General features: G+C 42.1%; 1 protein-coding gene across 5 annotated transcripts in view; it reads left to right on the plus strand.

The window, feature by feature from the left end:
* Positions 1 to 27,656, plus strand: part of DENND5B (DENN domain containing 5B) — a 117,042-nt gene that overhangs the window by 35,190 nt on the left and 54,196 nt on the right. For 3 of the 5 annotated variants that reach the window (XM_075714331.1, XM_075714341.1, XM_075714355.1), the window contains exons 2-4: positions 12,298 to 12,363; positions 19,073 to 19,182; positions 24,374 to 25,040. In XM_075714331.1, coding sequence (XP_075570446.1) covers positions 12,298 to 12,363; positions 19,073 to 19,182; positions 24,374 to 25,040 — 843 coding nt within the window. Of the gene's footprint in view, positions 1 to 12,297; positions 12,364 to 19,048; positions 19,183 to 24,373; positions 25,041 to 27,656 lie in introns of all 5 variants that reach the window. The other 2 variants (XM_075714348.1, XM_075714362.1) reach the window with 2 other exon arrangements.

Below are 27,656 nucleotides of genomic sequence, written 5' to 3' on the forward strand. Positions count from 1 at the left end.
AGAAATCCTCCTTCTTAAGGAAGAATCATTAGCAACAAACATGTCTGAGATGAGTGACCAGAGACCCAGGAACAGAGCAGCTTTCTGAGCATTCTCATCACTAGAAAAATCCATCAGGCATCAGTGAGGAAGGGACCAAAGTCCCCAGCCTTGCCCTGTGCTTACTCATGTGTGAGATAGCTCCAGTGGGAATCTTGGTGAGACTCCTGCTGCTTCAGGTGTTAGAGTGGGACAAGATACAGTGCTGTGTTACCAAAGGTTGTGTAAAGCCTGAACGACCTTTCCGCCAAGGTCTCCTCGGGCAGTATCTGATGGTGAGGAGCATTTGGTGGGTGTGAGGTTATTAATTAGGCAGAAGAATATCGACTACCAGCAGTGCTTTCTGAAACACCGCTCTCCTAAAGGGAGGTGAAATGGTTTGGCAGATACTCCTAAGTGGGAGTAAAAGGTTAAAACAAACAAACAAACAGAAAAACCCCTCATTTTTTTAAAAACTTGTTTTCCAGCTAGGCACTAACAGAAATCTATGGGCTTTCAAAGGAGCCTCCAATGCACATTAGTGAATAGTCACTGAAATGGTTGTTCCCCGTGTGTGTGGAAAATGTATACGAACCTCTCCAACTCTGGTATCTCAGATTTTTTTTTTTTTTTCTTTTATGGTGGTGTTTTGGGTTTTTTTTTGCCAGTCTTGGGTAAGAGAAACCTGGCTGGTGTGGGAGCTCTGCCCTCACTGCAGGCGGGGAGGGCTGGGGAGGATCGCTCTCACCGCCTGCACTGCAGGGCAAATGGGACTGTGGCGTGCAGAGCACGTCTCCTCTCAGGTTTTTCCTTTTGCTTTTTCCTAGGCATCTTTAGCAGCATCTTACCTGCCATGTTCATGCTAATGGTAGGCCTCATTCTTTCCCTGACAGAAGTGATTGAAAATAGCGGTTTAAAAGAGGGAGGGCCAGTAACAGAAACTAGATTTGCTGTAACCTAACCCCCCTTTTATCATCTATCCTTAAAGACTGGTATTTTTTCCTAAACAAATTACTACTTTTTCAGAGTCTCTCTATTAGTCTCTGGATCTTCAAACACAACTTTCCCAAATGTAGTGTTACACTTGGATTCTGGGGGCCTATTTTTCATGCTTAGTCATATGCAGTGTGCTCTGCTGGCGGCCAGTCGCTTCAGGCTGTTACTCTGAAATTGTCGCCTCTTGCCATTTCTAATGCAAGAGGTTGTTCTTTTTAATTCAAGGCATTTGACAAGTTTGAGTCCCCTCCCTGCGGGAGCACAGATGGCAGCTAAAGGGATGCTGGAACGATTTCACTCCTACCTTGGTGATGACAAACCGGGTTTCAGGAGAGAGCGGAGAGACTGTTTCTGCAAATCTGTTTGAACAGATCCTGTGTCCCTGACAAACATGGAAGGGATTTGATGTTCCCTGTGATGGCTAGTGCTGTACAGGGTCTGAGGTCCTACTTGCTTACCCACACTCTCCTGCTTGATCATTATGGCCAGGGCTCCCGTCCTGTCCAGATCTCAGTTTCTCGATTTCTAATGCTCTCATGGAGTTTGCACATGTAATGTTAAACCAATCTCTTCTTAGTTTTGTGGCGGTTTGTTTTTCTCTCTTCCCCCTCCCCGCCTTGTACAAAACTCCAAATGCCGTGATTGTCTACTAAAAGGGGATTTTTGCATTTGGTGACCTTTTTGAAATTGTGAGAAGATGGGAGAGGAAACAACAGGTTGCATTTTTAAGACAGGAAAAGGTCTACCTTCTATAGACCAGAGAGGCACCTTGGTGTTCTAGATAGAGTTGAGGCTGTAAAGGAAGTGCTAGATGAAACAAGGCTGAAATCCTGTTGAGCCTGTGTGTATGATGTCCCAGCTGGAAACCCCCCTTTTTTTTTACCGTGCAGGTTACCCTGCAGCAACTCCTGGACTGGTCCTGGAGGAGCTGAAGTGGCCTGCAGTGCATTGCTGCCTCTTCTGCCTCAGGGCATCCTGTGAGAAGCGCAGAGCTGCTCTGGTTGTCAGGGAATTAATTATTCATCTTTGAGGAGAAGGGTTTTTCGAGAAAATTTGACCTGCTGCAGCTACTTTCTCTAGCGCAAGGACCATGTGTGGGTTTGAAGTTTTGTATGTGTACAGCTTGCATGGAGCAGGGCTTTAAAGAAAGGGACAGCTTGGACTTGAAATGTCCAGAGGCACAGCAACTTCCAAATTCATGATCTGACTTGGGAGTTTTGCTTTCTGAATAATACTGGGGGGAAAAAATGCTCTGGGCAAAAACTTTTCTTCTGCTTAAAATTATATAATGTAAAAAAAAAATTACACATGCATATTTATGCTCCTTGCTGTAGTGCATGACTATTGTACTGCCCAGCTTTCCTGTACTCTTTGTGAGCTAGATGGGCTGGTGCTTAGAAGTTCGTTTTGTAGATGTGCAGATCGTTTTTTCAGTTTTTGAGGCACTGTGGTTTTTGTTGGACTTTGAATGTATTCCCTTGTTCTGGGTAGTAGTGCCAACGTGTGCAGTCCTCATTCCTCCTGCTCTCCTTCACCTACTGTTTCCCACTCTCCTACAGTTTTTGTACAGATGTGATGAACTGGATGGAAAGACGAATCCAGCTGGAGGGTGAAAAGCAGTGCTTTCCCCTCTGTTCTTCATCCCGCCATTCCTCCCCGAGGTGTCCTTCAGCTGACTCAGCTCACCCATGCAGTTCCCCATTGGAAATGCCTGAGCTGGTGAACCAAAAGCTTGGATGCAGGGCTGGGAATAAGGAGAGGTGAGAGGAGGAGCCGGGAGCTGCTTGTGGTGCCTGAAGCATCTCTGCCGCTGCTGGGTGTCTGCGGCGTCGCGGAGCACCTGCCCTGTGGGCTGCCAGCCTGCATCTCGCCAAAGGCCATGCGGCAGATGAGTAGCAACGACCAAGTTACAACTGGGAATTGTGTGGGGCTGAGGCGACACAGGCTTGATGTTAAGAAATAATTAATTGCAGCTTTTTTCTAGTGTAGCTGCTGAGGTTAAAGCTGCAGAGGAACTTATGCAATTCCTCCCCCCTGCCTTTTTCTGCAGGTAGAGATTGTTCTTAGAAGCCAGCGCAGAAGTTTTCTGTTGGGTATCTTCAAAAAACTGTGTGTTATTTTGTGATTGGAATACACTTCTGCTGTAGCTAGCTTACCGATCTACAATCGCATAGGATATAATCTTTCTCAAAAGAGCACAATTTCCAAAATATGAAGTAAAAGAAAGGTTAGGGAAAGGGAAAAGCTGACCCTCTGTCAGGACAGAACACGTATTGAAATAAGTGCTTGTGCTTTTACAGGTTGACACAAGGTTGTGATTAAACGCATTTTCAAAGTACAAACTAAAAAGGTTTAGGAAACGTAAGTTATTTTGGACAATGTTGATTGCCTGGCTTCTTCGACATGCCCTGACAGTTCAGGGAGGCGAAGCAGTGTTGTCATTTGGCTAAGAAAGTGCAAACCTCTGTCAGAGAGTCCTCCTGGATGACTACTGCAGTCATGTGAGTCTGTGTGTTATCATTTGGGTTGGGTGCCCGCACTTTGATCTAAACTGGAGAAGAAGCTGTAACCGTACAGGGCTTGGGTTTTGCTGCCATTAAGTCAGCTGCTCAAGATCTACCCCTGCGGACTGCATCAAAATCCGTTGTCTCTTTAGACATGGAAGGAGCGATGGAGAGGTGGGAAGGTGCTGGGGTAGTGCCGTTGCAGGATCGTTGCAAGGCATCCTCCACCCTCACTGCAAAGTGGGAGTGTTGCTGACCTGAATGGAACAGGGCTCAGCGCTAACCTGCAACCTACACCAGCTTTGTTGGAAAGCACCAGTATAAGAAAAGGAGCAGGAAAGGCAAGGGAGACACCTGGATAAACACACCGAAGAGTGCAGATCTTTGGGATAGGTGGCAAAAGGATGTTTCTTTGGGAAAGGATTAATTTGGGAAGGGGCTAACCACAAGCACCACCAGAACTGGTACTGCACTAATTTTATAGCTGATTTAAAATACCTGGTTCCTCAGGCTGTTTATAAATCGATACTCTGATGCTACAAAATACAGATTCAGGTTGAAGTTTTGTTTTCTGTATTAAATAAATCACATTCAGGCTGTTACATTGGTATAAACACAGAATAAACTTTGCTGAATTCAAAGCCCAGGGTGGAGTCCTACTTTAACAAGCAGCCTTCTTCAGAGTCGAAAGAAGTGTACTCTTGAAGCATTGTTGTTTTGGCTTATAAATAAGCTTAGCTAGAAGTTTGAATGTTGTGTAATTTTTTCAGGACCCTTGAATTTGCAGCTGTAGGATGTATGTGAGTGCTCAGACTCCTTTAATTTGGTGTACATACATACCCTTTTTTATTTCAAAGGGGAATTCTGTTCCCCACATGCACCGCCTGTTCTTGTGACGACTTGGAGACCAGCCCCGTTGGACTGATTCTCTGGATACGTGTGAAGCCCTTGAAATATTCATTATAGTCTGTGGTAGTCTGATATTAGTGAATCATCTTGCAGCCCTCTACAAGAAGGTATTTTTTTTCAGCCTGATAATAAAACTGCAGGCTTTAGTTAGGCAGATATCCAGTAATACTTGTGCTCAGCTACCCTCTGCTTAGCTTATTGCTAACAGCTGTGTAACTGCTTGAGATCTGCATAATTTGTTGTCACAAATATTTATAGTTTGGGTCTTTCCTCTTGTGTGTGCTTCCTATGTAAGTATATATAAAAAAAAAAATTTGCTCCTTTAATGTAAATATTTAATCCAACGCACACACAGACCTGTTAACCTTTGCATTGAGGAGGTACCCATCAGGGATGCTCTCAGTGTATTTGCATGTTGCAGAATAAATCACCAGAAACGTGTCAAACTCTGAAGAGACAGGCAAATGCCTGCATCTCTTTAATCTCACATGTGTGTATCCTGTCTGATTTGAGATGGGAATTCTAATCCCATGGGAGTGATGCAGGAACTCCTGATGCTACTGCAGTGCTGCGAGGAATTACGAGCCAGCTGGTGTCCGGGTTTGAGGACCATCTCTGTTGTTGCTCGGGCCATTTTGTGGATCTGGGAAGCTGGGAAGAGCCCCAGGTGCAGGGGGCAGCTTTTGAATCTGTAAGGGAGCATTCCTGCCAGTCCCCCCTCTTTGGGAGAGGGGGAGCATGCACATGTATATGGTTGTGAATACATTATACGTGTGCTCTCCCTTACGTAGAATAATGCTCTTTAGTTGGTTGGCTTATGTTTTACAGGGAATGTGAGTGGGGACTATTGAAACTCATCTTTACACACCATAAATGACTCTCTCCTGTCTTGATTTGAAGGAATAATAACTTCTTTCTCCATGCAAAATGATTATGCTCTTGTTTTCTGTAATTGGATGCTCAGATTTAGCTGTCCCACATTGTCACACCAAGACACCACCATTTTCAGAGTCGTGTTGCTATACCCATACATTTTGTTAATTCTCTTTCCTTTTGCATGCATTTCCCTGTATTTATTAGACCTCCCAGACCTTAGTACTCTCACAGAGACTGTAGGTACTAAAGCGTGTTCAGCTGTAATGCAGTCCATGCCTAATCCAGCCTTGATCTGCTCAGTATGAAATACTCTGTTTCTAATGTATGCTGGAACAGTTACTGAGGTCTCCAAAACAGCGTGGTATGGTTTGCTCCGTTATGTGAAGCATTCTATTTAACTCCACAAAATTCCCCTTTATGTGAAAGGAAAATGTAAAATATCATAACATAACTCCTGTTGGTTTTGCATGAGATGTGTGCAATGGTCAGGAGGGCTCTTGCGTCTGTTTGAGGTGGCTCTAAATAGTTTGTATTAGAACTAGCCTCTCTGTAGTTCGTGACAACTCACGCTTATTTAAAAATGAGAGCAGCAATTACGTGCCTTCTACCTGTGTATTCTTAATGTGCCAATCAGCCTGGGATCCAGGCACTAAAAGATAAGTGGATTAGTCGTAAAGAGGAAACATTTGCTTAAATGCCAGGTAATTTTAGAGTTATTCAGATCTCTGTTCTCTGCTGCTTCCATCTCTACTAGCAGGGCAAAATATGCACTTGGGGTGAAACTGGACTTCAATTTCTTACTCGCCTTTTTGTGCATCTCTCCAGCTCCTCTTTCAGAGTCCTGCCAACTCTTTTCGACCCTGTTTCAGGCCAGGAAATGTGCCCTGTTCCCTTTTGTGGCTCTCCACAGTCTTTTTACCTTTCCAGTCTAAGAACATCCCAGAAACGTTTATTATTTTTACATGGGTATCTATTGCTCTACAGAGGGCTTTCTACTGGAGTGGCAGTGGAAATTTGAGGGGAGAGGGAGTAAGACACTGATTTTCATTGCTGGGCTTTGGCAAAGGAGGTACTTTTAAGATACAGAGCCCTTTGCACTGGCCTGTTTTGCCTGTTTTGTGGGACTTTACCTGTGTTTTTTAAGAGATGTTCTTGATGACAGTGGAAGGTGTATCCTGGGGTTTAAGGATGGGTTGTTGGAAGAGCAGGCAACTCCAAATACACAGGTTATTAACTTTGACAGAAGCCTTGAAGTGGTATTTTTGGGGTGCATGAAGGTTAGGAATTCACCTGCAGAATCACCTCTATTTCCAGACGTCTGTGGGAACGAGTGGGACAAGGGAAGAAAGGGTGTGAGGTGCAGGGACGTTTGCAAGCTGAACCCAGAGACAACTATTTTTCTGGCCTTCTCAATGGATATCCACCTTTACAAAGATGCTTTGGCACCTACTACTCCCCAAGGCGTTAAGGGAAGCCAAAGGATTTCGTTTCTGGGTTCCCCTTTATAGGAATCTGAACTAAATCTAGAGGCATGGTAGAAACACTGCTGTGCTTTCAGTTTCCATCTGGAGTCTAGTTTGGATCCAGAAATTAGTATTGGTCCACGCCTTTGGATTTTAATCCTGACACGTTACTGTGGCATGGTGATTGAGTCTTCGTTTCAGCTTTCTGTATTTTCAGTAGACTTGGAAACTGGCCACAAAATGGTCAGCACTGATAAAGCATGAATCTGGTTGTTTATGCTTTGTCTGGAATGTATAGAGCTCTGCTGCAATGAAAAAAACTAAAGCTGTATCTAACTAGTCATGGTATACTTAAAGTTTACTTAAGCATAGAGAATATTTTTCATGTGGCTTAGATGTGCAATTCCTGTGCACTGATAGCTTTTTAATGATCCCTTGTGTAAACTCACTGGCAGCAGCCTGATCTTCAAACAGTTTCTAAATGCAGGTGGTGTTGACCAAGGCATGTAGGTTCTTGCAAAGATGTTTGTGGCAGAAGAGGTATTTTAACAGAAAAGTTGCAAGAACTGATCTTTCTTTCAATATGATGGTATTTTGGCTCTTAACAATGCTCTAACATTTTTACTTGACAAAATCCCATTGTTGTTTTTTCAAGAGCTAATAAGAACTGCGTCATCCAGCATGTCGTATAAATGTCTTGTTCCTTCGGTGGCAGGTTTCCCACAGTAGAAGCATTTGCAGCAATATGCTAATCTCCAGTTATTGTAGTACACCTGGGTTGAAGAATCTGAGCGCAATCTCCAAATTGAAATGGTTTCTCGGGTAGCTCTTAAGTGGAAATATCAGCTCTAAGGACCGATACGGCTGCGTGGGCAGCGGATCCTTGTCTGCCCACATCTTCATTCCTGCTCTTCGCTGTTCTCCACCCGGGAGCTCTGGTAACTTCAAGCCTGCGGGTGCTTCTGACTTTTCAGTGTATGGAAAGTTTTTGTCTTTTCTTTTTCTAAAAGGATTCAGTTGTTGAAAACTGGCGGAAGACCGGCTCTTGGAGACTGTCATAAGGACAATTAATTGTTGGCAGCAGCTTAAACAGCAGTTTCTCAAAAACCCCTAAACAAAATCAGTTTGTGCAACACAAGGGAGTGTTTCTACTTCATGCCGATGAAAGACCTTTCCTGACTACAAGAAGCAAAGTTCTTTCTTTGCTGGACCCCCTTCCCATCAAAACCACATATAACTAAGCTTTCATAAAGCTTAGCAGCTGCAGCTTTGATAGGTGAGCATTGCCTTGCTGTAACTCTGTGCTTCTAAAGGCTGTGCAAAAAAAGTAACTCAATACGGTGAGGACCTAATTGTGGGTCCACCCTCTAAATCCACCTCTTACCCCACTGATAAAACCAGTTGTCTAAACCTTGCAGGTGTGGGCTGGCTCTTCAAGGAGTGTGAAGGTGCTGTCCCTGCCCAGGGTGTTTTGTCAGCTTGAGTGACACTGTTGGGTTGTGGATTGTGGTGTTTGAAGAAGAAAAATCTTCTTCAGAAACTGGGAATAGCTTTCTTCTGGAGAGTGCTGATAGATGTAGAGAACTGAGTTTTGCAGGCTGGGTTCTGCGTGGCCAATAAAAAAACCACCACAAGTCCTTTGGATCCTCTTTGTGGCTCAGCACATTAAGGGACAGCTCTTGGGGACATCAGAAAGCAAGGGCTTCCTTTAAATCAGAAAAGTCTATTGCCCAGCGTAACGGTGCTAGGTCTGGGGAACTGAGGCCTCAAGCTTGTGTGAGACGGGCAAAAAGAAAGTCACCAAAAAGCAAAATCCCAAATCAGGCATAGCTGACTATTTGAGCTGCAGAACAGGCATCTTAGTGCTCTGTTTATGTCAAAGTTGATTAGTGTGGAAAATGGTCCAGGCCAAATTAAGCTTCTTTCTTTTCTTGTACTGATTTGCAAACTGAGCTTAATTACAGTGGCAGAAGGTGTTATCAGGGAATTTATTCCCACTCTGCTGTTGTGTAAATGCAGCTTTGGTGAAACTGCTTCTAACTTCAAGTAACAAAGCACCTGAAACTTGCCATCCTGACGAGTCAAGGGGGACTAATATTGGTGCATGATATTATGTGCGTTGCTGAGTGGTTTAAAAAAAAAAAATCTATCTTAATACAGCCTGGTTTAAAAGATAACTGAATGTACTGTAATTATAAAAATAAAGAATGAAAATAAAGCTGTTTGTTCTTGTACTAAAAAAGCCCCGAAGCAAAATCCACTGAAAAATTCCCCTTTCTTTCCTGCATTCTTACACACAAACCTAAACAGTAATGGTACAGGGATTTTTAGGATGACAAGTTCTGGTTGTTTGTGGTTTGTTTGTTCCCCACCCTCCTTTTCTCATCTCCAGAAATACCAACTGTAGTAAAGCAAATCTTAAGACAAGGCTCTTGTGCTACCTCTGTCCCAGGGCAGTAGAGGACAAAACCCGCTTTAAGATTCATTTGAATTGAAAAGGATGTTTTGTGTGTTTCCAAAACCAGTCTGAGAATGCAGCGTCCTGTTTAAACACAGAAATAACTTGATCCTGCCCTTGTAAATGAGTGGAAAGCACAAGCGTGAAAGGAGTCCTGTCCAAAAGGCGCAAGTGGATAACCTCATTCTGCGTTCGGTCCACAGGAGGAGGTGAACGCGTGAAACGGGAGTTGCACTGAGCAAGAAGCCGTCCAAACTTCACAGAGGATGTGATGGCATCTAAAAATTCTCTTTCTTCTGTGGCGGTTCAGCCCAGGCCTGCAGGCAGGTGCCTCTTGCTCCAAAGCCAGGATCCCCTCGCCGTACGGGCTTTGGCTTCCTGCTGTGTTTAAGGACCTGAGCTGGTGTCTCGCTCGCTCTTGCTTGAACATTCTTTGCTCTGCCATCGTTAATGTTCTTCTGGGAACTGAGAGATGGATTTCAGACCCTTCGGTTCCTCGTGGTTACATGTATTACTCACTTGCTATGTAACTAACCAAAAGGTTAGCAGGCAATTTAAGAATAATGATGTATGAAACTTAAACAAACTTCTAATTATTGCTCAAATTGTTTTCTCTATTAGTAGAAATGCTCATTCATTCCATATCAAGTATTCAAAATGAACAGCAGATTTTAATATAAAAATGCAATAAAAAAGCAAACATGCCACTTGCTATATATAAACAGGATAGACAAAGTATCCCTGGGGCACACTCTCCGCATGCTGTCAGCAGTGGATCAGGAGCCTATGCTTGGAAAGGCAGCGTGGCAGCATGAACAGAATGGGTCAATTCCACATACCTTGATTTCTAGAGAAAATAAAGGCCTGAGGCGTAAATAACTCCCTGTAAGTATAGGTCCAGTTTTATACCTGCTCCCCTGTTTCCTCCTAATCTGCTCCAGCCTTTGGGGACAGACCCCAAGGTAAATTGTGTAGGAGCACTTTGCCTCCAGTACCTGTTTATTAAACTCACCCCACCCCACTGCAAAAAAATCACCCAAACTGACATAATATAAGCCATGACTTTTGGGATTTGAGAAGATTATGATGCAATTTTGTGTAAAAGGGATGGTGTAATTCATACTTGTTTGCCAGTGTAGTGTGATGTCTGTGGTCTGTTGGCAGCTGGGACTGGGGCTATTTTAAGAAGCTGACAGTGTCGGTGCTGTATAATGTTACTCTGCAGAGTATTTTAATCAAGGTCAGAAGGAAGGGATGATGGCAAAGTAAACTGCTCATGTTAGTTTTTAGCCACCTTCTCTTTAGTCTTGTGCAATAACTCTTTAAGTGAACAAATCTCCTTTTTAAAAGGATTGTTGAAATACTGAGCCTTTTCTAAGTGTGATTAGTTTGTGGCAATAGTCTTATTCCATTACATTGTGTTTGTATAAAGAATTAGGCTGTACAGCAGTGTTCGTAACTCTGTATTTATATCGCTTTTGTCAATGATCTGCGATTTGTCTTCCAGTGCAGGAGTTTATGTAACTTCTGACTGTTTAGCCATTGATGATGATAAATGGTTGAAATACTGAAATGGGTAGCAAAACCAGAACCTGTCCAGGCACATCAGGTTATGCATCCCTTCAGGAGCTGTTACGTCTTTCCTTTTCACTCTTCCTATTGCAGAGGTGGTGGCTAAGTCCGTGGAAGCGCGGTGCCAAATTCCCTTGGTATGATAATGTTGTAAAGGACTTTTGGCACTGTGGGTATGGGGCAGTTGCCAGCTTTGGCTCATTGCTGTCAACCGGCACAGTTTGGAGTCCTGATTGTGGCAGAGATTGTGCTCTTCTGGATCAAGATATTAAACGAATGTTCTGATAATATGTTCCCAGAAAATCAGTAGGCAATTGTTTGTTTTGTTTCCTTTAATTTAAATATTTATGCAACTTTTTAATTCAAACAGCTCAAAAGTAGAATGAAATAACTTAAGACAACTGGAGTAGAAAAACATTGTCCTGCAGTCTTGAATATGGGTTACCTACAGGTGCCTCCTAAAGAAATGAGAAAATTATCCTAAAATACAAATTCAAATCTAAGAATCTTTATTGAAAGAGCTCCTGTGCCCTCTGCTGAGGGCTGCCTTCCCAGAAAATACAGCCTGTTGGCAGAATTATCTGGGTCCTCTGAACTGGTGCCTGGATTAACAGCTCGAGTAGGAGGTCGCGGTGGAAATACTCTGAATTTACACCTAGAAACTGAATGACCAGAGAGGTCAGTGGTATTGCAGCTTTAATATACGCTCCAGGTTTATACAAACAGATTTAACTTGAGGAGGATTGCGTAATGCCTTTGCGTAGCATACAAATGGGACTTTTTTGACGAAGGAATGCCTCGGTGTTTGTGAAAACATTTTTGTTTTTCTGCAGGAGATGAGCAAACCAGTTGGAAGAAACCTCTTTGGAAACTCTTCCATTACCAGTACCTTTTGGGGTAGCTGTTACTGGAAGAGATTAAAATTGTTCATCCAAGTTATAAACATAGCTTATTTATTTAAATCTTTGTCTAAAAACACCCGATTATGAGACAGAAGTGATGGATAGAACTATTGGGTAACTTTAGAAAGTCCTAGAAATGGCATGCAGGACAGCATTGAAGGTGTAACAACATGGCTGACAGTATTATACCAAAGTAGACTTTCTGGGTTTAGTTCAACACGAGTTAAAGGACTGGTGGGTTTTTCCCCTGAGTTTCATAGGCTGTGGAACGGCTCAATATATGAACAAAGCTGTCTTTCATAATAGGGAAGCTGTACAGCAGCATGCTGTTTGAAGTACTGAGAATTTAATCTTGTTACTAATTTTGACAAGTATTTCTACAATGTCTGTCAATGCGTTCAACACCTTTTAGTAATACACTCACGGAGAGTTTTATTTATCCCATGGATTTACCCTTTGGCAGTAGTGGGGGGAAGAGAGGTTGCAAGGGGGGAGCGTTTAATGTCTGCTTCACATTTTTGCCTTCCCCAGTGCATTTGTATATCTTTTCATTTTGTTCATTATTGCTTTTTTTTATCTCTGTTTGTTATGTTGTATAGTCTTGTACAAATGGCTAGAAGCAGATCTCCATGGCAAGAGCTCAGATACTGCAGACAAAACCTCAGGTAAAGAGGCATTAAGGACAAAAAAATCACCAGGCCCTCTTTGGCTCTTTATTTTCTGTCTTCCAACTCCCCTGGAATCAAATTAAGGGTTAGAGTTTAAAAACAAAACCAAAAATCCTCAACTTTTTCATTCTTTTACCTAATTTAAATCAATATCTGATAAATTTGAGTCTTTCTCTTGAAGCTCTCTTGGCAGATGTGCTTCCCCTCTCCAACAAAATGCCACTAGTGGTGTCACGTGTATTGGTGGATATACAAATTGCTAGATCTTAGTGTGCTTGGTGAAGACTGAACAATAACTTGCGTGGGGCCATATTAGAGGATACTTATCAAGAAATCCGGCTGGGCTTATTTATGTAGATTTGTGGACAAAGGGAAGGTCCAGCTCCACCTATTTCTGCTACAGAGACCCAAAGGTTCCTGACACCTCAAGGAAGCATGTTTTGCAGTCTAGATTTAAATAGCAATATTAGTGAGGTCCACACAGACACCCCCCACCCCAAAAAAACCAAATCATATAGATGCATTGATAGGGTACACAACCCCCTAAGGCTTCCTGCTTAAATATGATCCATCAATTCCTTTACGTGTTGACATGCAAGAGGTAGGTTAAACCCTGCTCGCCCTGCCTGCCCCTCCAAAAAGGTACTACCATCTTACAGACAACTCAGATTTTAACATTTTGGAATGAAAACTGTTTTGTCTGCCTCGTCCCAGTCCTCCCTTCCATATAATTTGCCTCCTCTGCTGTAAGATTATGAGAATACGTTGTCAGAAATAATGCCTTTGAGTTAATGTCCTTGAACACCATTGAGCCTACCACTGCTGCTTTGGTGTCACGGCGAGGCACAGAAGAAAAGCAGCAGAGCACGATTTCTGCACTACTTAAACAACTGTCTCCTGAACCTGACAATTAACAGCTTAGTTGCTCCCCAGCCAAGCGCTATTATTCCTGTCCCCACTTTGTTTTCTCACTCGCAGGTTGTACATTATTTGCTTCCCTTGCCGGGTCATCCAGTTATCCAATGCTTAACAAAGTTCTGTCTGCAGGGAAAGAACATAGCTGGATGTGCTGAACACTTTCAATTAGAAATAGCTATCAAAGAGGTTGTCACCATGAGGTGCAGTACTGAGCATAGTCGTGCTCCCAGTATGTTCCTCTAAAGGAATAAAAGATATTTTTATTTCTGTGGTCACAAGCATTCCTGTCTATGTTTCAGAGCTTGGAAGGAGTGACAGATAGCTCGCATTCCTTGGGCCAAAGGGTGTGGGTGAAGGATGCCTCTGCCTATGTGGTACATATTTTTATATGCCTCTGTAGCTGTGATAATTAATTAAAACAGAACTGCTTAAACCTTAAGTTCACTATATTTTTAAATATGATCACTCATATGAAAGCAGTCATGACTGACTTCAGAACTGTAGCTGCATTTCCCTAGTAATTTTATCCTGCATCCAAAACACAGAAGATGCTTATTTTCTAATTTTGAGAAATCTTTTAATTTTGAAATGAAATTAGCATGTTTTTTCTTGATCTAGCACCCAACACTTCACCATTTGCTTTTAATTTGAAACTAAAAATCTCTTTAAGAATGAGTCCCTTTAAGGGAAGGTGCAAGTTGTTTAAAAGTACCATTACATAGGGTGTAGTATCCAACTGAAATGGAACTTGAATCTGACACGTTTTACACAATTTTGAAAAATACTTGAATGATTTTTTGAAAATATCCTGAAAGCAAAAGGAGTCCATTCAAAACCAAATTTTTAATTTGCCTGTGATAGGCAGCTTACCCTATTGAGATGTGCTGTTTGCCTGGGTGGGTACCATGCATCAAATACGATGTTTCTGTCTGTATTCATAATACTGTTATCTGTCCATTAATATTTGAGAATATGGATCCAATTCGCATTTGATACTTCCTTCATTTTTCATGTGCCTTGCTAAACCTGTTTTGGAAGCTAGCAAGCAAGCACATAAATAAGCACACAGTAGGTTTCATGAAAATTCACTGTTTGCCTAAAATAACAGCTAAATAAATTTTATTTGGCACATGTGACTCAGCAGTTCAGAACTATGCAAGGCTGAGAGTTGGTAATATCAGGTGCCTTTCGGTCCACATCCCTTCCTTCATGTTTGCCAAGGTTTGCTCCCTGTGGTTCTCTTCCAGCTGCTTGTCAGTGTGGAGCTGGGTGTCGTGGCCACGTCTCTCATCTCATTTTGGTGAGAGTCTGGGTGTTTCCTGCTAGTTTGGCGAAACCATTACATTTCACCCTGACATGCAGGCTGCTTTCTGTCATACCCTCATGCTGTTTCTTCCCTAAATTATGTATTGCCTCTAAAAGCTTACCCTGCCTGGCTTCCTTGGGGGTGGCTTTGTATGGAGGGTGCAATGCTGTGTCCTTTCGAGCTAATGACTGATTCACTCCAGTGTGGTTTCTTGGCTCTTCTCTTTTGGCTTGTGATCACTGATTGAGAAAACTGTATTTTGTGTCTGTGTGTTTTACCTTTAATTTATTATTTTTTAAAACCACTGTAGTAGTATAATAAAAACCCTGCAGAGACTCTGCAAAGGTAAGTTATTTGTGCCATTTATTTTCCTGGACAAAATGAATCCATGTTGTCAGCCTACTAGAACATTGTTACTGCTGGTTTTGGAAAGCTAGATTTCTGAAAGCAATGCCTGTGCTTCATAAACAAAACTTTTTAGGCATCTCTGATGTTTAAGTGACTGTACAAGTATTTGCAGCAGCATTCAAATTATTGGCCATTTCCAAAAGCTGATTGAAACTCTATTTCTTTTTATGATTGCTATAGTTTATTGGCAAATACGCCTTTTTCTTCTCCACTGGTTCCAGATGCTGCCAGAGTATTGCCTGTCAAGATGGGGGGTGGTTTATAGGGAAAATGAGGCAAAGGATGTTCAGTAACAAGAACAGCAAAAAATCAAGGCTTTCCCTGCTCTTATATCCCCAGTGATGTAATTTTTGGTCTAACCTGGAAATAAGTACAGCTTTTTTGGGTGCAGTTAGCAACTGAGCCACCAAACTAAGAGAGGAGGCTATTTGCCTGTGGAGAAGCTTTCCAGGATTACTTCCCAAATCCCTTTGAGCAGTCTGACATGCTTCCAGTGTCTGCCAGCGCCGCTCTGATGCCGGAGGACAGGTTAAATGCAGGACAGCACCTGGCACATTGCGGCAGCTGCCCTCCCTCCTCCATCACAAGCTTAGGCTGTGCTACAAAAAACAGATAGGTAAACCTACCGGGTATGCAGTGCTCTGCTTCTGGGCACACGTGGAAGTTATTTAGGTGAAAACTGGGTGGTTTGCTATCCCACTCAATGTAAGTGCACAGAGCCACGTCCCGTGAGATGTCACGTGTCGTAGGTGTGCTGCAAGCACACAAGCTCGGGCTCACCCGAGCACGTCCAGTGTGCAGGATGAAGTCTGCCCCAATTTCCTTGGTGCCTATAAGTGAGCACAAGTATTAGAAACAGTAAATGACATGATTAATGTGCATTGCTGCTGGACTTCCATTTACAGTTATGTGCTAATACCAGATGATTAATCAATTTAGTTGTTGACTGTCATCACTGTGGGCTATTTTTCAAGCAAAAGGTGTTTTAAAAACACCCATACAATGTAGATTGGAAAAGTAGCCCCCAAAGAACCTGCAAAAGGCTCTACCTGTGGGTGAACTGTGGAGGTAGTGCCTCTGAACCACACAAATTACCCAATTAGCATCAATCAGGTTACAGTAACATTTTTTGGTTATGAAAAAGGAAACCTTTAAAGAAATTTGGACTCCAGCGATGACTTTCTGTTAGCGGTGGAGATATTAATGAAGTCATCCAGATGCTCTTCAAACTTATAGTGGAAGCAACCAGACAAATTTAGCATTAAATATCTGCCCTTCTGCTAATTCACAGTTGTAAGGTAAACTATGTCAGATGTGAAGGCTGAAGATCTAATTAGGAAATAACCTCATGCATATTTATTTAATTATGCAAGCACATTAATTACTGTTTGATAGTAAGAATTTAAAATGTTGCCAAGTATGTTTAAGTGCATACCCGGAGAAAGAATTTTTAGTAGCTTTGTTTGTTGGGATTTTTATTTTGTGAAACTTTAGGAATCAGTGGATGACATTATATTTTTTTCTTTAATGCCTCTTCAAAGAACTTCTGGGCCAAAATAAAAGGTTATTCTACTGCCATTTTCTGTAATAGAGTAGTGGTCTCTGGTTTTGTGTACTTCAGTCTGAGCTTTATAACCAAGCATGGAGAGGATCTTCATAGAGCCTGTGCTCTGGACTGTCATAGCAGCTAGTGGCAAGTCTGGTCCAACTTGGCAGGTGTGATGAGCTAATCAGCTAAACTCCAACATGTCTTTTAGTTTGATCCAGTTTAGCTGATACCTTCAGTTTTCTTTATTTGTATGATGCATACGCTTTTGCTGGATTTCTGGATTGCCTTGAGCAGTTCTAGTAGCAGGCTGGATTTCCTTGCCAGATCTCCTCACATCTTACTATTTGCATTTATTCCTGCCCCAGGAAATACGGCTGCAGCTTTGCATCATCTTGGACCTTTTCTCCTCTCAAGTACAAAATATCCTTGTAGAAGCTTATTTGCTTTTCTCCCGCATGGTTATCCACCAAAATCAGTGACACAGACATAATAGCAGAAAATGTAATGCTGCAACATGTCTAAATAATCAGTTAAAAATGATCCATTGTATAAAAATACCTATATCCTTAAAAATCTCAGAGGTCTCTTGGGAAGGAAAAGATTTTTAAACCCATTCTCTGAATGCATTTGAAAGTGAGTGCTGTTGGAAGAGCTGGTTAGCTCTCCTCCACCTGGCTCCCCAGCTCACTCTGTGCAGCGGCTTTACAACGGGGCGAGGTGCAGTCCCAGCACAGCTGACTTGCACGTCTCGAGGAATTTCCGCCTGCCTACACGCATCTGCGCAGAGGGGAGCTCTGGCATAAGCCTCTGCTTCCCCTTCCCAGCCGAGCAGGCGGCTGGCATTGGTGTAAGAAATGCCTGACCTTTGCATCCTCTTCCTCCACCTGCTTCTCTTGTGCAGGTGCTGCTGCGATGGCCCTGGCACCGCAGCCCCTGAGAGACAGTACGGGTTCTGCTCTCTACACTGGAGATGTGTTAAGGATTTCATACAGCAAATGGTTTCCAACCCTTCTAAAACTTTGCCTGGAAAGCTTTTGCTTTGTGAATTGCAACTGTGTTCTTCTCCGTCGTCTTGTGTTCCCCTCAATTATCTGCAGACCCTAAGCTCTGCCAGGCGAAGGCTGAGAAGCGCTGCCTTCAAGTATCAATTTGTACAGAAATGTCCTTGGCTTAATTCACTCTGAGCCAAGTGATTGTGGAGGCTGTGTTTTGCAAGGGGCAAAGGGCACATGCCAAATGGCTGTGTCCTCAGAAACCTTTGGGTAACTGCTGAACTGAATTTTGCAACATCGCTTGGAGGCTGCTAGCTGCACGAAGGTTGAATTCTGAAATATAACTCAGCAAACACAAATTATACTCCCGCAGTCCATGTTGCCTTCAGAGTAGGGTTAGTGAGGTTAGTGACTTGTAGTTTAACTTTTCTGCAGGAATGGTGGATTGCCTTTAGAGCTTGCCAAGCGATTGAATATTTTTTCATCCAAAATAACCTCTCATTAAAAACAATAAAATATTGATTCTGTCTTTAAGTATAAATTTTTTTTTTTTTTAAAAAGAAATCCAATTCTATTTCAGTAACATATCTTTTAAAGTATCTAGGTAACACTAAGAAGTCCCAAAAGGCACCTCTGAGTGCAAAGTAAGGTTTGGTGAAAACATTTAGCGTAAACTTAAGGCTTTCATTCCATTCTCTCCTCTCAGATGAGAAAGGAACTGAACAGAAAAGACCCACCTGTAGTCTTTAAAGCAAGAAGCCTGAAGCTAGTAACCTGATATCTGAGAAAAGTGTAGTAGATGGTAGTATAATGAATAGTTTTTAAGAACTTATTTTGATTACTGTGTTGCATACTGTAGACTATCCAATGATGGAAACTCCATTAGCAGTATTACCGTGAAATACACTATTTGTATGCTGATAACTGGATGCATTTCTGCTTGAAGTCTAATTTCAATCTTCCTCTTTGCCCTTGCTAGATTCTTTGTGTGGAAAAAAGTCTGTCCTTGAAATCTGATGTAGAAAAAAAATGTTTAATCTTCACATGGGACTTGTGATATAAAAAAGATCTATAATGAATCCTTGAGTAAGTTACAGTAGCTGAGAGGTGCTCATACTTCTTGTTGACCATAAGCCAGTTTCTAACAAACTTGAGGGAAAGTGCTCTTTCAGGAGCTAAGTAAAGCCATGTCTAGATATTCAAGCTATAGGGGAAGATGGAGAATTCAGCTGATTGCAGGGCCTTTTTCCATAAAGCTCCAGCAGTAATTTTTCTCTTGATACATTTCCATGTGGTAAATACTGAGCTGGAAGCTGTGTTGCAATGATGGTAAGATTTTGTGGGAAGGAGGGCAAGATCAGACTGAATGTGTACCTTTTCTGTGTCTTTCTTAAAAGTAATACATCTGTTGGGAGTGAAAATGCGCTTCAGATTTCACCCCCCCAAAAAAAAAAATTTAAAGTAAGCTGCCCAGGTCAGCTCTCTCTGAAGCCTCACTGCTGCGGCAAGTCATTATTTCTTCATTTGTTGCAGGAGAGAATTTTGACCAGAGTCCCTTAAGAAGAACCTTCAAATCCAAAGTTTTGGCCCATTATCCTCAGAACATCGAGTGGAACCCCTTCGACCAGGATGCTGTCAACATGGTAGGTAGAGAAGCTCTCAAGCTGTTTTCTGATAACTTCAGCTCTTGAGTGGTTCCTGGGTTGTTTACAACCAGCCCTTGTGACGTGATGTGATGAACAAGGTGCTTCTGCTGGGACTAAGTGCATCCACTAGGCATGCTGGTTGAAAAGCTGTAGAGGAAGAGGTAGAGGAATTGTGAAAACACAGAATACTTTCAGGCACAACAAAAGCAAAAATGCTGCATTTTTCTTGTTAGTTCTACGTCAGTCTACAGTGTGATGAAACGAGTCTAACCACCAGCTCAGTGACTGGCTGTGAGGAGGGGTGTAGTCACCCAGGATACATATCCGCAGGTGGGAAGGAGGCAAACCGAGGCATTTTTAAGATACTAATATCCATGTGAAATTTTTGAGTACAAAACCCCTTGATGCTGCATATAGCAAGGGAGAGAGGAATCTTTATGGAGAAGCTGGAACTTACCTAAACCACGGCTTTTGTTGGGTGGTCACTTCTAATGGTATCTCTGCACCAATGCATCTTCTATACATCTTCTTCCTCTCAGCTAAACTTGGTGTGAGTTTGTCTGTGTAGCTAAATTCCATGAACAGGGGAGGAGGAGAAAACAGTTGGGGGTAAAAGGCCAATGATCATCTGGAAATTTTACCAAAAAGTTGATATTCAAAGGATGTTTCCAAAATCACCAGAGCACTTGTTAAGAACATGTCCTGACAAAGACAACAGATTACTGGTATTTGAGCTTCCCAGGACAGAAAGTGCTATTTGTTTTATAACTTAAAAGTAAACAGTTGCTGTAATAGTAGCATTAAAGCAATATTACTGATTCCAGCTGTTTTCAAAACTGTGTATCGGGTCTAACTCAAAATTGGAAAATTAGGGAAGCCCTTCCCCCCAATCTAGTTAGATGTGTTTCACATTTGAGGAGGGTAGGACGACATACTAGCTACTTCAAACCAGAACTAACCTCAGTGTATGGTGCAGGTATGAAGTCAAGAGAACCTCCTGGCCCTCACTCTGGCGGAGAAACAGGGAACACATAAAAACCACAATAAAATGGCTTTTGTGAATGCAGTCTGAATTACATTTAGTTCACACTTGAAACTTCTTTGCAATTGTGAAGGTGTAGAAATCTTCAAAGTCCATCTCCATTTCCACTGAATTTTATTTTTTTAGCATTGTGCCAAATATTTAATGTGAAAACCCAGGAGCTGGAAGTAGCAGTGATGCTGAGAGCTGATAATCTGGCGCTGCACATGCATAGAAAGGCAGAGATGAACCTACTACCAATATCAGTCACTTTGCCCACTGACAGCTGCGTATTTCTGTCCTCTGCTTCCAAATGTGCATTGATGGAGATGGTGTGGTATTCGCGCAGGTCCCCTCATCACTTTGCGTATACAGAAGGCACGAAGGCCTCAGAACGATGCTTCATCAGTACAGTTAAGATGGTAATAACTCAACTACCAAGGCTACTTATGCCTTTTAGTTCTGCCTTTGAATTGGGGATGTTCAGAGCAGAAGTGATGGGGGGGGGGGTGCAGCAGGAATATGGCAGCAAGAGGTAATAGCTGGAATTGCTGTATTATTTGTCTCTCGCGTTACGGTTGAAAACATCTAGTATTCATGAAGTGTGATCATATTATCGGACAAAAATGGAATACCAAAACCAGCAAGAGACCTATTAAAATAATTGAACTGAGCTGTATTCAGCTGAAATCAAATAGTTGAAGAACACATCTTTCATTTGCAATGTGTCTTGGAGAGAAAAAAAAAATTACTAACAGCAGCAGTATTTAATGGTCTTTTTAAATCATCTTTTGGAAACCTTCTTTATTGTTTTGATCTGAAACATCATTTAAAGTAATATCCACCTCCACAGAATCCCTTGAGGCAATAATTGGCCTTTCTGATCTTGCCTTGCTGTATTAGTTCTGCCTATGTGTTTGCTTTATGTGAGCTTCCAGAAGCAATTTTCCTCAGAGAAGAAAATGCATAAATCCTTGAAGGTTAACTTGTGAGAACTCTGGCTTTGCTGGATGCCTAAGGAATTTCAATTGCCTTCTGAAACCATCCTGTCGCTTTAAAAATAACCCCCTGAAGTCCCAAGAAATCACTCTGCCTACCAGTCATGTTTTCTCTCCCTTTCTAAGTATCTAGAGTTCTCTTTAATAGGGAAGTATTTCTTTTCCCCGCACTGCTTTTTGTGACTATCCCTGCCTAATGTCCCATACTGTCTTCTGTGGCCATTCTGCAAGTAATGTGTTGTACCAAGCTGAAGTTCTCAGTAGAGAGGGAAGTGAAATTTTTAGGAAATAAGCCTCCTATTTTGGCCCTCTGGTTCATCAAGGTACATAAATCTTTGCCTGTATTTCTGAAGTCCAAAGAAGCATTATCCGTTTAACATGTCAGGTACTGAAATAAAAGAATTAAAAGTTCCCCAACGTAATTTGAAGGAAAAGGCTTTAATACAAAAGCATCTTTCTCTCCACCCCCTCACCCATGGCACAAATTGAGTATGGAGCTTGCTGCTGCAGCAGGTTGTGAACATGAAAAATATACAGGGGCTTAAAAAGTGAAATAGATGATCTAATGGAGAAGAGGTGAACCGGTGCTGATGGGCAGTGGTCCAGAGGGGACCTTTGGTTCCGAAGTATCTGCAACTGATGGTGGCTGGAAGGAGGGGAGGGATTACAGTGTGTGTGTGTGTGTGTGTGTCCTGCCTCTGTGTTTAGGAAAAGGGTATCTCCTCCTCATCACTTCTAGAGATGCAGTATGGATTAGTTGATATCGTTTTGTCTGTCTTTGTGCAGCTTCCTTTTGTTTTTACAAACCATGTTGATTATAAGCTTTATTGCGAGTACGATTTAATTCCACAGTTTCTGCTGATAGGCATGTTTAAATATAAATAGTAAAAAGTGCTCTGAAAAACCAAAATCCTGTCCTTTGATCAGTAATCTTGGATAGTTTTCTGTGTTTGCACACAGATGCAATCAAGGTGACTGACTGCCTTCTCGCCGTTAGTCAGCCAGCTTCACCAGCAGGCAAAGCTTTCACCCCCCAGCGTGTCCCAAGCTGCTCTTCCCCAACGCTCTCCCGTGGCTCCTGTGACAAACACAAATGAGATGGGAAGTGATTGATGTCCAGGGCACTAAGATGAAAGTTTTTACACATTAACTGCAAATTTGAAGCTCTCTGTATCGCTGGAAAATGAGCACAGGCCCTTCCTTTTGATCTGAGCTTCTTAAGTGACTCTTGGTTGTTCTTCCCTGCCTCAGTGCTTTCCCATCTTTTTTCTTTCTCTGCCTTTGCCTGTATCTTCATGTAGATCTAATGACAGTGTCAGACTGTGCTAGGGTTTGCAGCCAGGGTCTTAAAATGTCGATATTCTGCATATGTCAGGCTGTGGCTGAAACTTAATAGGTGGCTGTCCCTTTGTGTGTGTATACTGAGTATACAAAGAACGAAGGAATAATAATGAAGTCTTGGAGGAAATTTATTTAATACAGCCTTCTGAAATGGTCTCAGCTCATCTGAATTTCCTTGATGCTTATCTGTTCTTGATTGTACCAGTACATATAATTTGCTTATCCAGGGATTTTTCTGTAAAGTCAAGAAAATATAATCTTTGATAGTGTTGAGATTAACACCTATGATTTCAGCCTGATTGGATTTGATAAGGCTATAGCCATCATTGAACGCCCACGTTCTTTAAATAAATTTTTATTAAGCAAGCCTGCCAAAAAATGAGGTTAAGATATATTTATTGTGCAGAATAAATTTAAATAAAGTGTGAAACAAGTATTTTTTACTACTTCTTTATTGGAGAAGCTTTAACCATGGCACTGCTGTTAATGCCTCAATAAAAACTATAAACCTTTTGAATTAAAATGAGGCTGCTGTTCAAAAATGGTTCAAGCTGCTATTTCATGGTTTATGTCAGCAAAGCCCATCAATTGAATTAAATTCTTCTACTGAGTATAGGCTACTTATTTCCCTATACATTACCTTTTAAAGGAATACATAAGAGCTGTCCTAGATAACTTAGGGGCTTGCTAGCATATTGTGAAGTGAGTCTGGACCACTTGCCTAAATCCCAGCTGGGCTGGTAGCAGATTTATCAAGCTGTTGAATGATCTCTGCAGGGTGCACTGGTGAAATTCAGGATAGGATGTGCCTGAAAATATATAATTATTTCTCTTGACCTCTTCCACCATCAGAAGAATTTACTCCTGGTCAAGGTGAGACATTAGGGGATGCGCTCAGTCGTGTGTAGGTTCACATTCCTTGGGAGAATTGGCTTCTAGTGTTGCCTTTTGGAAGAAACCTTTGAAGGGTCTCCCTCTCTTCTTTCCTTTTATTTCTTTGTATGGAAGGCACAAAGGAAGCTTTAGTTCTTTGTTTATAAACATACTGATTTAGCTAGAACATTAGGAGTTTCATGCTGATGCACATTCAAAGAAGTTTTGCTGGTTGTTTGTTATTTTGTATTAGATGGCTGATGGAATTCTTGAGGAATGCCTGGAAAAATGCCTCAAGTTATCACTGGGGCTATGTTTCAGAGAAACACCCAGTGTAGTAGAATCACTGCAAAAGATTTTGCTGAGTGGTAAATCAAAAATGAGGCTTTCATAGATTTTTGGGTGTGCCCTCCCCATCTTCCTTCTTCCAATGCAAGCTATTCTGTAGCACTTAAGGAAGAAAGTAAATGTAATAGCTGTCAGTCAATTGTTTTGCTTTCTTTTAAGAAAATTAGGGCAGATCAAAGAATTTCAGGAAGTCTGTAATTTTAATTCAGTGGTATAAGATGCTCCCTTGGCTCTCTGATTTTAGAGTGCTGTGGGAACAATATATGCGAATGAGAACAAAACTGGATGTCTTTATATGATGCTTAAGTAAATGATACAAAGGCTATTCAGTAGTGAAAATAATTTTACAAAGTAATGAAAATATATCATAATGACTTAATAGAGGAGTGATTTTGGAGGGTGTTTTTCTTTCTTCAGTCATGCCTATCTCTTAAACAGCATCACTTTTAGGTTGTTTGTTCTTGGGCTACCTTTCAGGGGGATTATGTTTGATGATTAATGGCTTGTTATGATGCAGTGGAAAAAAAAGAATGTGCCTGTAAAGCAAAAGTAACGAAATAAAATTGTAGCTTAGATAACTATATCTATTTTTTTCCTCTTTTCTTAGCTGTGTATGCCCAAAGGGCTGTCTTTCAGGACGCAGGCAGATAACAGAGATCCACAGCTTCATTCGTTCATCATCACCAGAGAAGATGGCTCTCGTACATATGGGTTTGTGCTTACATTCTACGAGGAGGTCACGAGCAAGCAGATCTGCACAGCCATGCAAACACTCTACCAGATGCACAATGCAGAGCAATACAGCAGCGTCTGCGCCTCCTCCTCGTGCAGCATGGACTCCCTGGCCAGCAGCATCGATGAGGGCGATGCCACTTCCCTCGCCAAGCTCCAGCGGTACAACTCCTATGACATCAGCAGAGACACACTGTACGTCTCCAAATGCATATGCCTCATCACCCCTCTGCCCTTCATGCAAGCCTGCAAGAAGTTCCTGATCCAGCTCTATAAGGCGGTGACCTCCCAGCAGCCGCCGCCTCTGCCCCTGGAGAGCTACATCCACAACATCCTCTACGAGGTGCCCCTGCCACCCCCAGGGAGGTCACTGAAGTTTTATGGGGTTTACGAGCCCATCATTTGCCAGAGACCTGGGCCCAACGAGCTGCCGCTCTCTGACTACCCGCTGCGGGAGGTCTTCGAGCTGCTGGGCCTGGAGAACCTGGTCCAGGTTTTCACCTGCGTTCTTCTGGAGATGCAGATCCTTCTGTACTCACAAGGTGGGCACTCGTCCGGCAATGCATGTTGGGTCTGTTCCCAGGGGGCAGTTCCTGGGCAGCTGCAGCCACAGGAGCTAATATGAAGCTGTTGCTTTTCAGCGGATTTGTGAAATGTGAGAATGTAATGAAAAAATGCAAGAGAAATTAGTCTGTCCTAATGAAAGCACTAAATAATTGTTTCCTCCAGGCAGTCTAGATGACGCTTGTTTAATTATGCATTGTATTTATCACTTGTGACAGCTAGCAATAGAATTCACTTAATTATTATCCTTACATTGCCCTTGATCGTGCTGCAAGACAGCATGAAACTAATCCTATCTTCTGCAAGAATACCAGCAGAAAGTAATACATCGTGCAGAAAACACTCTTGCTACTTTCTTTTTCAAATTTCAGCAGCATATTGAAGTTTGGTGAGATTTCCTCCCTCCCATATGATGGATATATTCTGGTTAAAGCACTGAGAGTTTTTAGCACTTAGAGGCTGAAGTTTTCATGCTAGGTTGGAACTGAGTGGAGTTACAGGGCATCCCTTCACAGTCCTAATTGAGATATATGGGAGCTTTTTTGACAAGAATGATAGTTCTTTTTGAGATACTTCAGATTGGAATTGGCAACATTGGCAGAAGTTGCTTGCACAGAGCCTGTCCCCGTCGAAGTATGCCAGCAAGCTTTTGAAAATCTGGCCTGTACCTTTTCTCTTCTGGTTGTGTCTTTCTGCAGTAGTGCAGTACTCTGCTACAGGTTTTGGGAATCTTGACTTAGCACTGGGCATGCCCTGAGGTTTTACACCCCTGTTACTCTTTCCTGTGTCATGTTGGTTGCTGTGAGTCTGGCCCTGGTAATATTCGGGTACCAAAAGGTATGTGCTGCAACTGTTGCAATGCACCAGAGTGCCCGAACAAGTCAAGCTCAAGCTTCCTGCTGACTTTCAAGGGGTTCTCTGGACTTTTTGGAGGTTCCTCTAAGTCTCACTGGATGTCTGTCCATATTATCTGGGTTCGCAAATGACTTCTGTGATGCTGACCCTAAATTAGTAGAATGTGCCTCAGGGAAAAAGTTTGCGGGGGGTGGTTTCATCAGACTAAAATGAGCAACATGAAGCCAGGAGGTACGCATACCTTTTAACAAGAAGAAGATGCTGAATACCTAGACTTCTCAAGAGATGTGGTTCAAGTAACAGCTTGAAATGGAGAGGAGAGAGGATGGGAAGTCGTCTAAAATGAGTACAGGTAATGAACCATCAGGCTCCAAAAGTGAATGCTTGGGTTTGTCATATAAAAGAAAAGGTCAGTAAGTGTGTAATAGTAATACTAATGAATAAATGACTGAGCATGGGGAACAATGTTCAGGGAGGTGGAGGGAGGGTAGTTCTTCTGCAAATGACTGAATTCAAAGGATTGCTAGTCCTTTGTGGAGCACTTCTCCACATGGACTCCAGGGGTTTGCTTTCAAGAACTGAAAATGAAGGGCTTTATCTGCTCTCAGTTTGAAGTGTGAGCAGAAATCCTACTGTTAGTTTTGATTAGGCTGTTTTTCCCCTCCCTTCTGCTTCCGTGTGTGTGCGTGCTTACCCCTTTCTTCCTCAGTTTGAATCATGCTGCCTTTGCCACTTGACACCAGGATTCAACATTAAGCAGCAACACCACTGAAATGCCTCCCCATTCCTGCTTGTCATTCCCACCCTGGTGCCTGCTTATGGACTCACTGAAAACTGATTTTTTTTTTTTTTTTTTTCCTACTGTAAGCTAGTAGCATTAGGAAAAATCTGCTCATCAGATTACATTTTAGTAATATTTTGTGCAGATGGAGAGCAACCTGCATATGCATTACTTTTGTGATAGTCCTTGAGACAGATACAAAATATCCACTGAATAATTTTGACTCAATTTTCAGCGCCACCAGAAGTTAGATAAGTAAGTGGTTTTCATCCAATTACTGGCTATAATTTAAGGGTTTACTTATTTTGTTTGTTTTCACTGTGGTTTGTTTGGTTGGTTTTTTTTTTTTTTTTAAAGAAAAATGAGATAGTGAGTTTTAATCCTCTCCACCCTCCAAAATTCAGATTCCCCTGCCCCATTATTGGTAAATCTAGGGATGTCCTTGACATGACCTTTACTTCCCTATCTAATACAGACAGAAGTTGATGGCACATGGGGAAAAGCATACAGTTGTATTAGGGAAATACTGTGATTATGTAAATAGCATCATAATGCTGGTTCCCAGAGGTGAGGAATGCAGAGTGGAGGTCGAGTGCAAAGCCTCAGTTTTGCTATATCCTGATAGTTGAGTGCTTGGCTAATTGTGCACTGCAGCTTCTTTTAAATGTCAGTCTTGCGATTCCTGAAAGAGAAAACAAAGCAGCTCTTTTCCTATTTGAGATATAACCAGGCTAGATACTACTGAAATCTCCTTTCTAAGCTTTGAGATCCATCAGGGAGAAACGCTTTCTTAACTGCAAGTTCTTTCAGGGCAAAAGATGAAAAGAAATTTTTGGCTTATATATTGCTTGTTCCAAAGTAACGAATGAGAGAGTGATTTTGCTGATTTGTCCTTCCTTCCCTTTCTACTTTAAAGAGGATGGACTCGCTGGACTGTGTTTCCAGTGGCCTGGCCTTG

Source organism: Pelecanus crispus, chromosome 1 (assembly GCF_030463565.1).
Source record: "Pelecanus crispus isolate bPelCri1 chromosome 1, bPelCri1.pri, whole genome shotgun sequence".
Taxonomy (NCBI): domain Eukaryota; kingdom Metazoa; phylum Chordata; class Aves; order Pelecaniformes; family Pelecanidae; genus Pelecanus; species Pelecanus crispus.